At 55.2% G+C, this 15,153-nt stretch overlaps 2 protein-coding genes across 3 annotated transcripts; both read right to left on the bottom strand.

The window, feature by feature from the left end:
• Positions 1–1,253: 1,253 nt before the first annotated feature.
• LOC101075534 (dehydrogenase/reductase SDR family member 11-like) lies at positions 1,254–11,514 on the bottom strand. The gene is given in 8 exon segments (XM_029848573.1): positions 1,254–1,404; positions 1,475–1,540; positions 1,620–1,702; positions 1,705–1,711; positions 1,794–1,923; positions 2,138–2,232; positions 3,044–3,253; positions 11,104–11,514. Coding segments are annotated over 8 exon segments (765 nt in total). The 5' UTR covers positions 11,236–11,514; the 3' UTR covers positions 1,254–1,362.
• A 1,230-nt stretch (positions 11,515–12,744) lies between these two features.
• LOC101073880 (phosphatidylinositol-glycan biosynthesis class W protein-like) lies at positions 12,745–15,077 on the bottom strand. Of its 2 annotated transcripts, none has more exons than XM_029848556.1 (2): positions 14,914–15,077; positions 12,745–14,707 (listed from the first exon to the last, which is right to left on the bottom strand). In XM_029848556.1, exon 2 carries the CDS (start codon positions 14,702–14,704, stop codon positions 13,250–13,252), a length of 1,455 nt encoding a protein of 484 aa, XP_029704416.1. In that variant the 5' UTR covers positions 14,705–14,707; positions 14,914–15,077; the 3' UTR covers positions 12,745–13,249. The 2 variants fall into 2 exon arrangements, with proteins under 2 accessions (XP_029704416.1, XP_029704417.1); XM_029848557.1 differs by having other exon boundaries at positions 14,929–15,074.
• Positions 15,078–15,153: the final 76 nt, after the last annotated feature.

Here is a 15,153-nt window from a genome sequence, read left to right as displayed (position 1 = left end):
ATCCACTGGATCTACGGAGGGACGATCCCAGACCGGTCGCTTCCATCACAGCAGACCTTTTCATCCCAGAAATGCTGTTTGTTTTTAGGTGTGTGTGTGATTATTCCTGCAGTAAAATGGTCGGGATGCGGTTTAGAACCTACAACTAAAGAGGGTGACAGTTTAAAGGGGCAGAAAATGGTCGCAGTGTTTTCCTGTGACGTCTCAGCCTGGTCTCCTCCCTTCACGTTGGTGGGACTGGTTCCGTCAGGCTGTTTTGCCCCAGTTGCTGCTCGTTTATGGATTTTTTGGGGGGTTTGTTTTCCGTTCATGTCAGGACGTCCGTCTTGCCACCATTTCATGAAGCACCAACGGCGTTTCTGCTCCTGCTGATAGCAACAGATCTTAGAGGACAGAAGACCACAAAATGGGTTCTTGCAACCATATCAAGATTTAGAGGAGGTGGCGCAGTCCAATGAGAGAAAAGAAGCAACGTTGGAAGCAGAAAGAACTGTATGAGGTCACGTTTATTACAGCTGACTCATTTATTGGGACATGCAGAAGGGCAACGCTGTTAATAATACACACACACGCACTATATGTGGAATAAAACCTCGTCACAAAGTCCACAGCTCATGTCTCGTTTCTGGAACTCGACCGTCGTTTTGATCACAAATCTCGACTTCTGGGCCATTCTTTTTACGTATTCAGCAGAACGCGTCAGCGAAAAGCCATCGCTCGCGGTTCCGCCGGCCCCGGAGCTCGTTCCTCCTCAGCCTGCCAGTGTTTCATCTCGTAGGTTCTTAAATAATTCCAAAGTGCAAAACAACTGAAGTCACTGCAGGAACTGGTGCGCTGTATCTTTTAAAGGTTCCCAGTCCCTCGGGAATAGTGGTCAGATCCAAACCCGGGCGCTAATTCCCTACACAGTGAAGGTTTGACGGGTGGCGGCGTGAGCGGCGCCGCTCTGATCTACGGTTAGTGAGTAAGAGATCACAACCAGGGTGACCCAGCGTTAAAACATTCATTACAAATAAAAACGGAATCAGAAGCCAGTCATTCTTATAAAGGTAAGAAAACAGTGCAATCAATGGCAGACGTTTCCCTCTGACGTGGCGGTCGTGCACATGATCACATGGTACAGCAGCGTTTTGGGTGTCCTTGATCCTCCTGGAGTTTGGCTTCGGCTCAGGATGAGACTCGGACTATTCGTCCTAGCGAGTCCCGGAGCTCCAGCCGTCTGGGACCACATGCCTGCACATCCAACAACAGCTTTAGTATATGATTTTGACCCACCCCACCTCCCCCATTGCCCAGCAGAGGTCGCTAAGGAGTCGCCGTGGCCGCTGCTCTGTCTGCACCTCCCAGCTCTCCGGGTCGCCGCTACGACACCTGTTCCACCGGCCTCATCTGCACGTCTCCGATCTGCGGGACACAGGGGACATCAGCCCGCTGGCCACGTTTACAGCAGCGGTGCTGAGCGACGGAGGGCTACCTGCACGTGAGGGGGGGCGCTTAAGACGAACGTGACGGCGCTGGCTACGTCGTCGGCCTTCAAACACTGCGGGAGGAAGAGAAGAGGGTTGGGCCACTTTCTGCGTCTGAGCTAGCGCTGCCCATCGGCTCGCGGGCGCTCTTACTTTCATGCTCTCGTACACTGCGGCCGCTTTCTCCGGGTCGCTGTTGTGGTGCCGGAAAGCGAACTCGGTCTCCACTATTCCCGAGAGATGCACTGCAAAAGAGCGAAGCGTTCCCGCCCGTTAGGCTTTCCCGTGGATCCGCCCGCAACGGCCCCCGGGTGGCCTCCAGCTTACCGTGGCCCTGATGTGCGTGTTGGCTTCCCGGAGCTCCTGCCGGATCCCCTCGGTCAGAGCCGTCACCGCGTATTTGGTGGCGCAGTAGAAATGCTCATCAGCGCTCGGGACCATCCGGTGGCCCCCCATGCTGAAGAGGAGAGGACACATCACAGAGGAGGACATCGTGAGACGAGGGGGACTAAGGAGCCTGGAGGGTCTCGTATCACCGGCCTTCCACCATGAGACTTGTGCTCAAGACCAGTTATCGACAAAGGTTCCAAAGTCCAAAAGGGGCCCTTTGGGATTCACATGGCTTCACGCCATGTCCTCATGTCTAAGACTCACGTCCTGATGTCTGTTACCTGTTAATATTGATGATGTGTCCATCGTCCACATTCCGCTCCTTCATTGATTTGTACGCCTCCCGTGTGCAGATGGACAGGGCCAGGACGTTGACCTGCAGGGGGAGAGGGGACAGATCACCAAGAGGGTCCGTGGCGTGGCGTTAAAGGACGCACGTGAAAGAGGACGCGGGGGTCCACCCCACCGGGTCAGTGGGTCGGACCGTCTGGACCTGCTCGTCCACAGCTGCTCCAGCAGACAGAAAGTCAACGCTGAAGAAGGGACCAGATCGGAGGAGTGACCAAACAAGGTCAGCGGACAGATTAAACGGGCTAAAAATACACCGCTACACACATTCACACGGGCTGCCATGACAACAGATGGACCAACGCTGTGAATGTGGGAGTCTGGGGACAGAAGCTTCGGGGGGGGGGGGGGCGTTAGCCGCGGAGAGCTAAGCGAGTCACGATGTCCCAACAAGAGGAATAGTCTCATTAATGAAACTGTGCCGCGGCCAAGCTGCGTTCAGAGCCAATAAATCAGCGCCAGAGAGGGTGTCTGTGTGTGTGAGTGTGAGTGTGTGTGTGTGTGTGTGTGAGAGTGTGTGAGAGTGTGTGAGCGAGAGAGAGTGAACAATGCTGCGTTCCTCCTCCCACTGCTTTTCAATTTGCATACAGCCACATATTCCAATATTCATCCAACCGTGACGGCATCGTCTGTCGGAGTTTTGAGATTTGGGAAACGACCCCATAACCTTTGTACTGAAGATCTGACTCCTTAAAGGTGGATCCCTCTCCAGCCCCAGCCAAACAAGAGGGTTCTTCTATTATTAAAGTGTAGAGCTCCTCACATTTGCAGGCAGCATATTTACCTTGGCCTACGCTAGTGTGTGTGTGAGTGTGTGTGTGTGAGTGTGTGTCACTGACGTCGATCATGTTCTTCCAGCCCTCGGTCTTCCCGCTCAGCAGGGGCTCGCTGTGGGCCAGCCCAGCGTTGTTGATGCACACGTCCACGCCCTGCTGCATGGTCTTGATGGCGGAGAACATGGACAGGATCTCCTCCTCGTTGGACAGGTCGCACTTGTACGGGATCAGCGTGCCGCTGTAGCCGGCGCTCTGACACTCCGCCGCCAGTTTCTGCACAGAGAGCCGACATGGTTAAAGAGTGGGACTGGACGGGCCGCCTGCAGCAGCACCGGCAACATCCCATAATGACCCCCCTGCTCACCCAGAAGAGACAGAAACCATAAAAGCAGTTTAACCCTCAGAGTTTGTTTCTGATGAAACCTGATCAGGCAACAAGCAGCAGAACTAGAGCAGGACCGGAGCAGGACCGGAGCAGGACCGGAGCAGAACCGGAGCAGAACCGGAGCAGGACCGGAGCAGGACCGGAGCAGAACCAGAGCAGAACCGGAGCAGGACCGGCAACACAATCCACTAGTTTGCTTCAGGAACACAGGAAGCCTGAACTCCACAAGGGTCAGAACTCAGAACCTGTCCCATCATCCAGTCCAGTCTGGGTCTGATTCAGTGTCCTGCTGAGTTGGACGTGACTGTTTTAATCAGCTGGACGTGGATTTAGAACTGGACCCCTGAATTACCTCCAAGTCCAGGGGGAGTCCAACAGGCCTGGTCCAGGGGGAGTCCAACAGGCCTGGTCCAGGGGGAGTCCAACAGGCCTGGTCCAGGGGGAGTCCAACAGGCCTGGTCCAGGGGGAGTCCAACAGGCCTGGAGCCTGACCTCCAGAGACGGTACCATCTGACCCCCGTGAGCACGTTTGAGCACCAGCTGACAGATTCTCCGCACCAGCAGGGAGATCCACTCGGGACCGACAAGGCTGCTGGTAGAGGACCGAGTGGGTCACGATAAAGCCGGAGAGAAAAGGCTGCAGTCAGTCTGGCACCAGCACCAGCACCGCTGCTGGACCACCCCAGTGCTCCTCCTGGACACGCCTACAGCAAAGAGGCACAGCACCAGACCGGCCCAGCAGCACCGCACCGGCCCAGCAGCACCACACGGGCCCAGCAGCACCAGACCGGCCCAGCAGCACCACACGGGCCCAGCAGCACCGCACTGGCCCAGCAGCAACATGTGATCACTGTGATCTGCAGTCACAGTGGATCCCTGCAGGACTAAGAGTGAGAATGAGGAACCTCCAGAGGGGCTTCTGCACCAGCCTGGAACATGTGGCCTGTGGTGAAGGTCTTCATGATCCTCATCACCCCCTTCATGTGCAGCTGAGGCTGGAGACAGATCAAACTAGGAGACGTGAAGGTGCTGCGGGCAGGAGATGCTCCCAGTGGATCGATAGCACCAAGCAGCAGCATCAGCAGCAGAGAGCATCCTGAAATGGGATTCAGCTCCGCTTCCTGCTGGAGGTTCCTCATTACAGAGCGTTTGTCCAGTGATCACATCAAGTCCTCAGGAGGGAGGAAATGAAGGAGGTGAGGAAGCCAGGAAGGGAGACGGACAGACCGATCCAGGTCCAGAGAGCACAGCTCCCAGGGAGATGGATTTATCATGTAGCGTGGCTAGCTCCAGGTTGAACCCCTGAAACCAAAGAAGCAGTTCTGGCTGAACCAACCAGGATTCAGGTTTAGAGAAGGAGTCCAAAACTCCAGAAGAACCAGGGCAGGAACACAGCGGCTCCTTCAGATCAGCCTCCCGCCGCATTAACCGAGGAAGAGCTAATAAAAATAGACGCCTGAGCTTGTAATCATGCCGGGTCAAAGGCGCCAGCAGGTTGTGTAACGGGATGAGGAGAGTTGTGTCATTATCTCCTCCTCACTGGAGCTGCCATCAAAGGTCTCAAGGTCCACCAGGGTGGTTTTATAGCCCCGGTGTCAGGATGCTCCTCAACGCCGGACGGTGAGAGCTGAACTGACCTCACTGACCGGAGGATCGCCCACCAGCGCTGCTTCTCAGTGTCCGCCCACCCAGCCACGCCCCAGCCACGCCCCAGCCACGCCCCAGCCACGGCCCAGCCACGGCCCAGCCACGCCCCAGCCACGCCCCAGCCACGACCCAGCCACGCCACGCCGCAGCCACGCCCCAGCCACGCCCCAGCCACGACCCAGCCACGACCCAGCCACGGCCCAGCCACGGCCCAGCCACGCCCCAGCCACGGCCCAGCCACGGCCCAGCCACGCCCCAGCCACGACCCAGCCACGACCCAGCAGAACCAGAGGCCACGCTCATCTTCTCATGCTAATAAACGAGTGGCTCCTGCTAACAGAGGAACCCGCTGATTCCCCTCTAACGTTGACACGAGTGTCACATGATAAACTGCTTCTGCGGCTCTCGTGTTTGTAGTTGAAACACGGCGAAGCTTCCTTCCTCTCCACCAGCGTGCTTCACCTGCTGCCCCCATCCTGTGGCAGCCAGACCAGACGGGGGCATTAGCATGCTAAGCTGGTGCTAACTGGAGCCCGGGGCAACGAAAACAGAGGCGGTGAAGAGCTTTCACAGCGAGCCAGACGATCCCGGGCCTCTTTAGCTTCTGAGTGGCTATAAAAAGTCCCCGTATCAAACCAACGGCCAGCAACGACCCTAATCTGGCTGCTGCCACAGCTCAAGAGCTCCAATTAGCATTCTTCTACTCCTCCTTCCCATTTCTGGACCCCTGAACCCGTTGAACTGTCCTTTTGTTTGCCGCGCCGGCTCTTCTTTACGCTGCTCCCTGCGTACTGGCCCGGTAGATTTGCACCTTCAGCCCATGGTTCTCCGGGCCTCCTCGTAGCGGCACGTCAGCCGGGCCAGGAACCGGCCTGCCCAGCCAGGAACCGGCCCGCCCAGCGCACCCTCTGGGAGGACAACGTGGATGCCAGTAAAGCGGACACCTTGAAACCCGATCGCACAAACAGGACAGCTGAGTGCTGGTGCCAGGAGGAGATCACATGGCGGGGCGAGCCGTCGGGAATCCACAGCTCTGATGCAAACAGGGCATCTCAAGCTGGAAGCAACGTTCCATCGTGGCTAATGTGACCAGAAGAAGCCCTGCTTTCAGGAAATGACTGGACGTTACAGTGAAGCAGGAAATGAAAGAGTTCTCCTGACGGTGCGAGATACTGATAGGGTGAGAGACTGGTGAGAGGGCGAGAGACTGGTGAGAGGGTGGTGAGAGGGTGGGTGAGAGACTGGTGAGAGGGTGGGTGAGAGACTGGTGAGAGACTGGTGAGAGGGTGGGTGAGAGACTGGTGAGAGACTGGTGAGAGGGTGGGTGAGAGACTGGTGAGAGGGCGAGAGACTGGTTGAGAGGGTGGGTGAGAGACTGGTGAGAGACTGGTGAGAGGGCGAGAGACTGGTGAGAGACTGTTGATAGGGTGAGAGACTGGTGAGAGGGTGAGAGACTGGTGAGAGGGTGGTGAGAGGGTGGGTGAGAGACTGGTGAGAGGGCGAGAGACTGGTGAGAGGGTGGTGAGAGGGTGGGTGAGAGACTGGTGAGAGACTGGTGAGAGACTGGTGAGAGGGTGGTGAGAGGGTGGGTGAGAGACTGGTGAGAGGGTGGTGAGAGGGCGAGAGACTGGTGAGAGGGTGGTGAGAGGGTGGGTGAGAGACTGGTGAGAGGGCGAGAGACTGTTGATAGGGTGAGAGACTGGTGAGAGGGCGAGAGACTGGTGAGAGGGGTGGTGAGAGGGTGGGTGAGAGACTGGTGAGAGGGCGAGAGACTGGTGAGAGGGTGGGTGAGAGACTGGTGAGAGGGCGACAGACTGGTGAGAGACTGGTGAGAGGGTGGGTGAGAGACTGGTGAGAGGGCGAGAGACTGGTGAGAGGGTGGGTGAGAGACTGGTGAGAGACTGGTGAGAGGGCGAGAGACTGGTGAGAGACTGTTGATAGGGTGAGAGACTGGTGAGAGGGTGAGAGACTGGTGAGAGGGTGGTGAGAGGTGGGTGAGAGACTGGTGAGAGGGCGAGAGACTGGTGAGAGGGTGGTGAGAGGGTGGGTGAGAGACTGGTGAGAGGGTGAGAGACTGGTGAGAGACTGGTGAGAGGGTGGTGAGAGGGTGGGTGAGAGACTGGTGAGAGGGCGAGAGACTGTTGATAGGGTGAGAGACTGGTGAGAGGGCGAGAGACTGGTGAGAGGGTGGTGAGAGGGTGGGTGAGAGACTGGTGAGAGACTGGTGAGAGGGCGAGAGACTGGTGAGAGGGTGGGTGAGAGACTGGTGAGAGGGCGAGAGACTGGTGAGAGACTGTTGATAGGGTGAGAGACTGGTGAGAGGGTGGGTGAGAGGGCGAGAGACTGGTGAGAGACTGGTGAGAGGGCGAGAGACTGGTGAGAGACTGGTGAGAGGGCGAGAGACTGGTGAGAGACTGTTGATAGGGTGAGAGACTGGTGAGAGGGTGGGTGAGAGGGCGAGAGACTGGTGAGAGACTGGTGAGAGGGTGGTGAGAGGGTGGGTGAGAGGGTGGGTGAGAGACTGGTGAGAGGGTGAGAGGGTGGGTGAGAGGGTGGGTGAGAGACTGGTGAGAGACTGGTGAGAGGGTGGGTGAGAGACTGGCGAGAGGGTGGGTGAGAGACTGGTGAGAGACTGGTGAGAGGGTGAGAGACTGGTGAGAGGGTGGGTGAGAGGGTGGGCGAGAGACTGGTGAGAGGGTGAGAGACTGGTGAGAGGGTGGGTGAGAGGGTGGGTGAGAGACTGGTGAGAGGGTGGGTGAGAGACTGGCGAGAGACTGGCGAGAGACTGGTGAGAGACTGGTGAGAGACTGGTGATAGGGTGGGTGAGAGACTGGTGATAGGGTGGGTGAGAGACTGGTGATAAGGTGAGAGACTGGTGATAGGGTGGGTGAGAGACTGGTGAGAGACTGGCGAGAGACTGGTGAGAGACTGGTGATAGGGTGGGTGAGAGACTGGTGATAAGGTGAGAGACTGGTGATAGGGTGGGTGAGAGACTGGTGACAGGGTGGGTGAGAGACTGGTGAGAGACTGGTGAGTGAGAGACTGGTGACAGGGTGGGTGAGAGACTGGTGATAAGGTGAGAGACTGGTGAGAGACTGGTGATAGGGTGGGTGAGAGACTGGTGATAAGGTGAGAGACTGGTGAGAGACTGGTGATAGGGTGGGTGAGAGACTGGTGATAAGGTGAGAGACTGGTGATAGGGTGGGTGAGAGACTGGTGACAGGGTGGGTGAGAGACTGGTGAGAGACTGGTGAGTGAGAGACTGGTGACAGGGTGGGTGAGAGACTGGTGATAAGGTGAGAGACTGGTGATAAGGTGAGAGACTGGTGAGAGACTGGTGATAGGGTGGGTGAGAGACTGGTGAGAGACTGGCGAGAGACTGGTGATAGGGTGGGTGAGAGACTGGTGAGAGACTGGTGACAGGGTGGGTGAGAGACTGGTGATAAGGTGAGAGACTGGTGACAGGGTGGGTGACAGGGTGAGAGACTGGGACACACTTCCAGTCAGCGGTGGGACTGTGGGGGCTGAAACCGCCCTTATTTCATCGACCCTCATGTGTTGGGCATCAGTTCTGAGAGGGTTCCTGGTTATTGAGGCGAGGCTGCTTCTCTATAGGGGCACAATCCCTGGGAACGCCGCAGCTTAGTGGAAAAACCTGCAGCGAGTGGAAAAGCTCCGTGCACAGCTAAAACAAAAGGCTGGCAGGTAGCTGGATGAGGAAGCCGACATGGGAACGGCAACGGTGAGGCGGCGGCCCAGCCAGCAAATCCAAGCTCCAGGACTCTTTAAGGCCCAACAGAAGGTCCCGCGAGGAGGTGGTGGAACCTAAAGCAAAGGTCTCCCAGCATCAGTTAGAACAATAACAGAGCAGCAGCATCTGACAGCAGATCATCATCTGCTGGTCCAAACGTGGCGTCTTTAGACGTCTGGCTTTAATCCAGGAGCCTTTGGATGAGGTGCAGCCTCTCCAAACAAGACAGGAGGGGTCCAGTGGTCCTGGGTGGACCCCAGCGTCTCCAGAGGGCAGCGTTTAACCACAACACTGGACACGTTTGTCTTCCCTCAGAGCGCTTCTTTCAGAGCAGTAAATGAGATGCTGCTGCCGCTGCCTCCTGGATGTGGCCCCTCCATTCCTGCACAGAGTCCTTAGTGACCACACGTCCCCGTCCCCCCCCCCCCAAACCCTGTAGCCTGACACTACAAACAGCCCTGCAGCCACAACTCTGCCAGCCTCATTTAGCAAAGAGAATCTCTGTGACTGAACCCGTTTAATGTGGCCGTGCACGTCGGGGTGGGCTCGGGTCCAGGGCGACGTCTCTGCGTCTTCAGAGGGGAACAATCGCCCTGTGATGGGCACTTGGATCCCTCAGCAGCAGCGTGGCAGGTCTGGCAGCAGGCAGCAGGAGCCCAGTTTAGACGGAGCACAATGCCGGCTTTGTCCCGCCCGCCCGCACACAGACAACTCTCTGAGGTCCCGATCAAACCGGCCACACCGACGGGACAGAGCGGCAGACGTGTCGCTCGGCAGGCGGAGCCCAAGCCGGCGCCCCCCAGCCCGGGGCGCAGTCGGCCCTCTAACGCCGACAGACACCGGCATTGTAGAAAAGCATCACAAAGACTTGGAGATGCCGTCTGATCGTCTTCGGCCGCAGAAGGACAGAAAACAAGATAACAAGCTAGGTTAACTATTGACAGCCCATGTGACCAAAGTATGAATGGGAGGTTAGCTGTTGCGCAACACACTCACGGTCTGCATGTAAGGGCACGGGTGTGTGTGTGTGTGTGTAGTCAAGGTGGGGAAACAGCTGCTTGTAAACCAAAAAAATCCAACACAGAGGAATGCAGTTTTAAATCAAAGTTAAGCAAAGGCCAGGAACCTTTTAAACGTCTGTGGCAGCCACATTGTGGCCAAAGGCAGCGTCATCGACGCCTCTTTGCTGTTTCTAAATCCAAATAAATCCATTTCTGGCAAAAGTAATCCTGCGCTCTGCTGTTACGGGCGCCCATAAATGAGCCAGGCATCGGGCTGGTGGATTCAACCGGTCCAAACGCGGCAGCAGCAGAAGACCTGGACTCCTCCGGGGGGGGGGGGGGCAGCAGGCGGGTCAGAGCGGGCCGGGGGGGCAGGTGTGAAGTGAGCGGAGCGGAGCGAGGATTAATAATTGGCTGACAGGATAAGCAAGGTGAGGTGGCTTATGGTCAGACAAGAGTCAGCAGGGAGGAGCGCCGCTCCCCCCCCCCCCCCCTCCACACACACACACACAGCATGAATACGTCTAAAGTCTCCAGGTAAACGCCCGTGCACGGTGCACGGCTTCTGTCCTGATCCCCCCCCCCCTTAGCTGCCGTTTGATTACTAGCCTTTATTATTGTGAGCTGAAACCCTGACGTGTGTGGTCTTAATCCATATCAGAAATGACTGAATGAAATCTAAACTGATGTACAAGGCTTGGATTAGTCCAGAGGTGCTTATATAACATGGATTTGTTCTTCTGCGAGTGACATTTGTGGTGAAATCCTATTGGTGGAGACGCTACCGAGGCTGAAGGCTGATAAGAGGAGACTTTTTATACATTTAGTGCCCCATAAAAGAGGACACTCCCAGGCCTGGTGCGACCATTTCATGTGCATCAAGGGGGCATTTGTGCCCCCTGAGAAGGATCTAAGGTGTCACCAAAGGTGTCATCCTTAACCCGGCCTCTCTGCATTTTAATCTTTCATTGTGGAGTCGACACATGCACAGCCGAGCATTGTTGGCTAAATACAAACCCCAACTAGTTGATTTGAATTAAAGCCCCTGTTTAAATTTGCACCGATTCACGGCTCCGTGGATGTTGAACTGCTACATTAGGTGACAGCAGGAGCTCCTCCGGGCTCGAATGGGCGCCCTCGCATCGCCTTTTGGCTCTTTCTTCTAACATTCCATGTACAAATGAGTCAGGTGGCTGCTGGGGCTGAAGGTCTTGGGTGAACTTGCACAGCTAGTTAGCTAGCAGTTAGGCTTAGTTAGCTACTTTGTTTTGCCTCCATACAGCTAGCCTCGCTCCGGCTTCACCCACCAGCTTTTGTCGCATTCAGTCCAATTGCTCACCTCGATTTTGTCCACATTCCTGGCGCAGCCGACGACCCTCATGCCTTGCTGGACCAGTGCCCGGGCCACCGCCGCTCCGATCCCCACCGAGGCTCCGGTCACCAGGGCCACTCTGCCTTTCCACCGATCCATCTCCCTCCGTCTGCCTGTGCGCACCTCACCAGCAGCGGCTCTCGGGTTCGGCTTCTCTCCGCTCGGTTCAGGGGACCGTTCGGTGGTTTCGGCTTCAGTCGGAGGGCTGCGGCAGCCTGCAGAAGCGAGCACCTTCCAGGAGAGCAGCGGATGTGATGCTTGAGCTCGGATCCATGGACCCTGGAGGAGAAGCGAGGCTCTGGAGCGACTCCTCGCTGCACATCACCTCCCACTCGGGCGCTGTCCGCGGGCCAATGTCGCCGCCTGCCGGACACAACTAGAACAGCCTGTTACGTCTTTCGGTTAATTACATCACGACACGTGACTGTGACGAGCTCGTGCGGCTCGAGCTTGGCGGCGCGAAAATGGCGCGCATTTTATCGAAAGATTTCAGTCCTTTCTTTCATTAAAAACAGAAATCCCGCGATCCGAAGCGCTTCAGAACTGCCTGCGGGATGTCGTGTTTGCTAGTCTCTGAAGCAGCTGATCGCAATCAAGAAAACTGTTGGCAAATTATTAACAGTGAAGGTGCACAAATACACCTCTCACCTTTGAGGGACATTTCCTTGTGCACATCATTTAGAAATGCTTCTTTGCGTCATACTGCCCATCTGTCTGCAGATTTTCTTAATGGATGGTTTATTGTTCATCTAAATCTCTTCTTGGGCTCGTTCTCATCTATTTGTGTTCCTACATGTGTAGACTTCAGTCCAGTCTAAAGGACCTGGAGAGGTTCATTGGGCGTTGGACCTGGTTATAGTTAGTTTTTTACCGAAACAGTTTAAATCTATGGGGTGTAAATGTAAATGATAGCTGCGTTTGTTCTGCTGTGGTATGCAGGGCAGGAACAGCGCCCTGGAGGCAGGTCGCTCTTGGAAAAGAGATTTTGATCTCAGTGAGTCTTTTAACTGCTTAACTAGAGGACTGAAGACTAATGACGAAATGGCTGGTCGTCTCTTCCCTGCTGACTCAGCACAAATCCAGGCGTGTCTTATAGAAACCAGTCTGTCACCAGCTTCTCCACAGCAGGCAACAAACTGGTTTCCTACTGGTTTTCATACACGGATACAAAACACAAACATGATCTTTTAAAAGTATACAGGTGTGTCACTCGTCTTTGGACCCAAAGAAAATATATGAAGGGGTTTAAAAAATTGTGCCCCTTCATTGCTCTCAAGTCTGACAAGACCAGATCGGAAATGCTGGACTGAAGTAACGGATCCTTTGATATGAAAACAAAGATTTACTGCAGATTTTGGGGCCTCAGACGGAGAATTAAGGGTATTTTCCACTGACTCGGGTCCTGGACCTGGAGGAGCCCACAAAGGCTGAGGTTCTCCTGACGGCCTGCAGGTGGCAGGGGAGATCAAGGGCCTGCTCTGATCGTTATCCTCTGAAATGCTGCCCCCCCAGGCTGCCCCCCCCCCCCCCGACACACACACACACACACACACACTAACCTCAGACTGATGTAACTGGAAATGAGTGTATGTGGAAATAAGTGGACAGTTTCACCTTATGAAACATCGAGGTTCATCCTACGTGGACATAAATACCAATAAAGGCCTTTATTATATAACCAGGGTATCCAGTTACATGAGTGTGTGTGGAGAAGGAACCTAAATGTCTCTCGTTGGACAGTCCGGCCCGAGGGATCACCAAATGAGGCGGTGGATTATGGATTATGATTCCGGGTGGATCTGGGTGATGGGATCCGGGATGAACTACCGGTCAGGAGGGATCGACTCGCTGGGAAGCTGAAGGCCTTTCAGGTCCCGCTGGACATGTCCTGACAGTGGGATCAGGTCCAGGCCCGACCCGTTGGGGGGACGCCGGCGGACTTCAGGTCACTTTAGGCCCTTGGCACAACTTTAAAAAATAGAATCTAAAGTAAAAATCCTAAATATAAGCCAACCGCGTCTGCTGCTTTACCGATTTTGTCCCACATCCTCAGTATTTCTACACCACCCACATTTGTCTCCAGCCCTTCAAAAATAACAGCAACAAAGTAGTTTCACCAGAATTTGACAGTAATTCTGCAAAGATGGAAAACGTGTATCACAGAGCAAGTGGTGAAGATGTAAATGAGCAGGACACACAGTGAACACACGCTGCTGCAGCTCAGTGTGTCCACCACGGAGTTGGTCAACCCTGTCAGGACGTTCGCCACCAAGAAAAACAACAACTGGTTCCTGTTGACGGCTTGAACCAGGCAGTGTTCTGCTTCGTCGCACGTTTTGCCCGAAGCCCCCGAGCTCCACGAGGACGGAAGAGGCCCACAGTCGGAGGTCCACGCGGAAAACAGCAGGACGCCATCAGCCATAGCGAGGCAGCTGATGAAAAGCAAGGACTGAGCGACGGTCCATATGCAGAAAGGTAGGTTGGCTAAGCGGCGAGAGACTGGCTCCAGGAGGTTCTGGCAGAGGCACAGCGCCACATATAGAACTAGACTTCCAAGCAAGAGCTTAACAATGACGGGGAGCCACTGTCCAACGCGGGATCTTGGCTGCATCAAGAAGAGCCCCACCTGAACTCCAGCCATGTAAATGGCTACGTAGCCTAATACCGAGAAGACGCCCTCCCTGTTGGCGTGAATAAAGCTGCTCTGTCTGTCAGTGCTGTGGAACAGGAAGTCCTTCAGTCCTGGGTATTCCAAAGCCAGCTGATAGGATCCACTGATCAGAACGGCTAAGGCCCACGACCACCCGGCTGGGAACACAGCAAACACCAGAGAAGCAGCAACTCTGACCGTGGCTAAAGTGAAAAAGAAATTCCAGTGGAGGCCGTATTCCGTCACGTGCTCCGGGTAGCCGGTCATCTTGATGCTGGCCAGCCTGAGGATTCCGAGCGCCACCAGCGGCCAGACGGACACCAGCTGCTTCGTCAGGTTGGACCCAGAGTTGTCCCTCCTTCGGGCCTCTGGACAGACAAGAGCGTTGACGAAAACATACGCTCCAACGCCAAAGTCCATGACGCCAGTGCCGTAGGTTTCTGTTTTGGCATATCTTCTGGGGAAAACAGGAAAGTCCACAGCAAGAATGCTGATGGCTGTAATCACATTCACAAACACTCGGGAGAGCGTCACAAAGGGAACCTGCCGGAACTTAACGTGGCTTTGGAGGAAGGCGCCGAGCGCGTTGGGTCGGCGCCGAGCGCAAGGACTGCTGTTGACGTAGCAACACAACCCAGCGGACACGGCCACCAGGCCCACGGTGACATGGAGGAGGACGCTGCTCAGAACGGTGCTGGCCAGGACAATCGGAAGCGTCAGCACAGAAAAGTCCAGAAGCAGGTGGGAAATCTGTGGATGCGGAAACACGAGTGTCCCTTTAGCCCGATAGTACAGGATCAGAATCAGTCCTCTCAGCAGGTAGCATAAGGGGCCAATGAGGGAGCCCAGGGCCACTTCCTGCAGAGTGGTCCCATTCAGATTACTCACAAACGCCTCCTTCAAATCCCACTGAGACATGACCTGCGGGAAAACCAGACAAGGTGGAACCCGATTATTCCAACACACGAGCATGATGGTGATGGATAAGAGCGTCCATTCTCTCTCACTCTGTTTCATCTGCTCCGAAACAGCGTCTAACTGAATGATTCTATGCCATCATCGTTCAAATCGACAATACAAATGCACGTTTTTAATCTTGCTAAACACTGTCGCCACTATGGACTCACCTAGCTGTTGCTAACCTTTAATGTATCATTCACAACCTGCTCCCATTTGAAACAGTGAATGTCCGATTCGCTACGATTATGTTTCGAAATCCAGACCAAATGTAAAGATTGTTTTACGGATTAGTGCTGCAGCCCAACATGTTGCGTCCAACGTGTTTACTTCCTTATTCCCAGACATGCTGCGTTCAATAGTATCGGATTTTCTACACTTTACTAAAAATACGTGGGAGTCATCGGTAG

The sequence above is a fragment of the Takifugu rubripes genome, chromosome 15, assembly GCF_901000725.2.
Source record: "Takifugu rubripes chromosome 15, fTakRub1.2, whole genome shotgun sequence".
NCBI lineage: Eukaryota > Metazoa > Chordata > Actinopteri > Tetraodontiformes > Tetraodontidae > Takifugu > Takifugu rubripes.
This window is presented reverse-complemented; position numbering and strand designations above follow the sequence as displayed.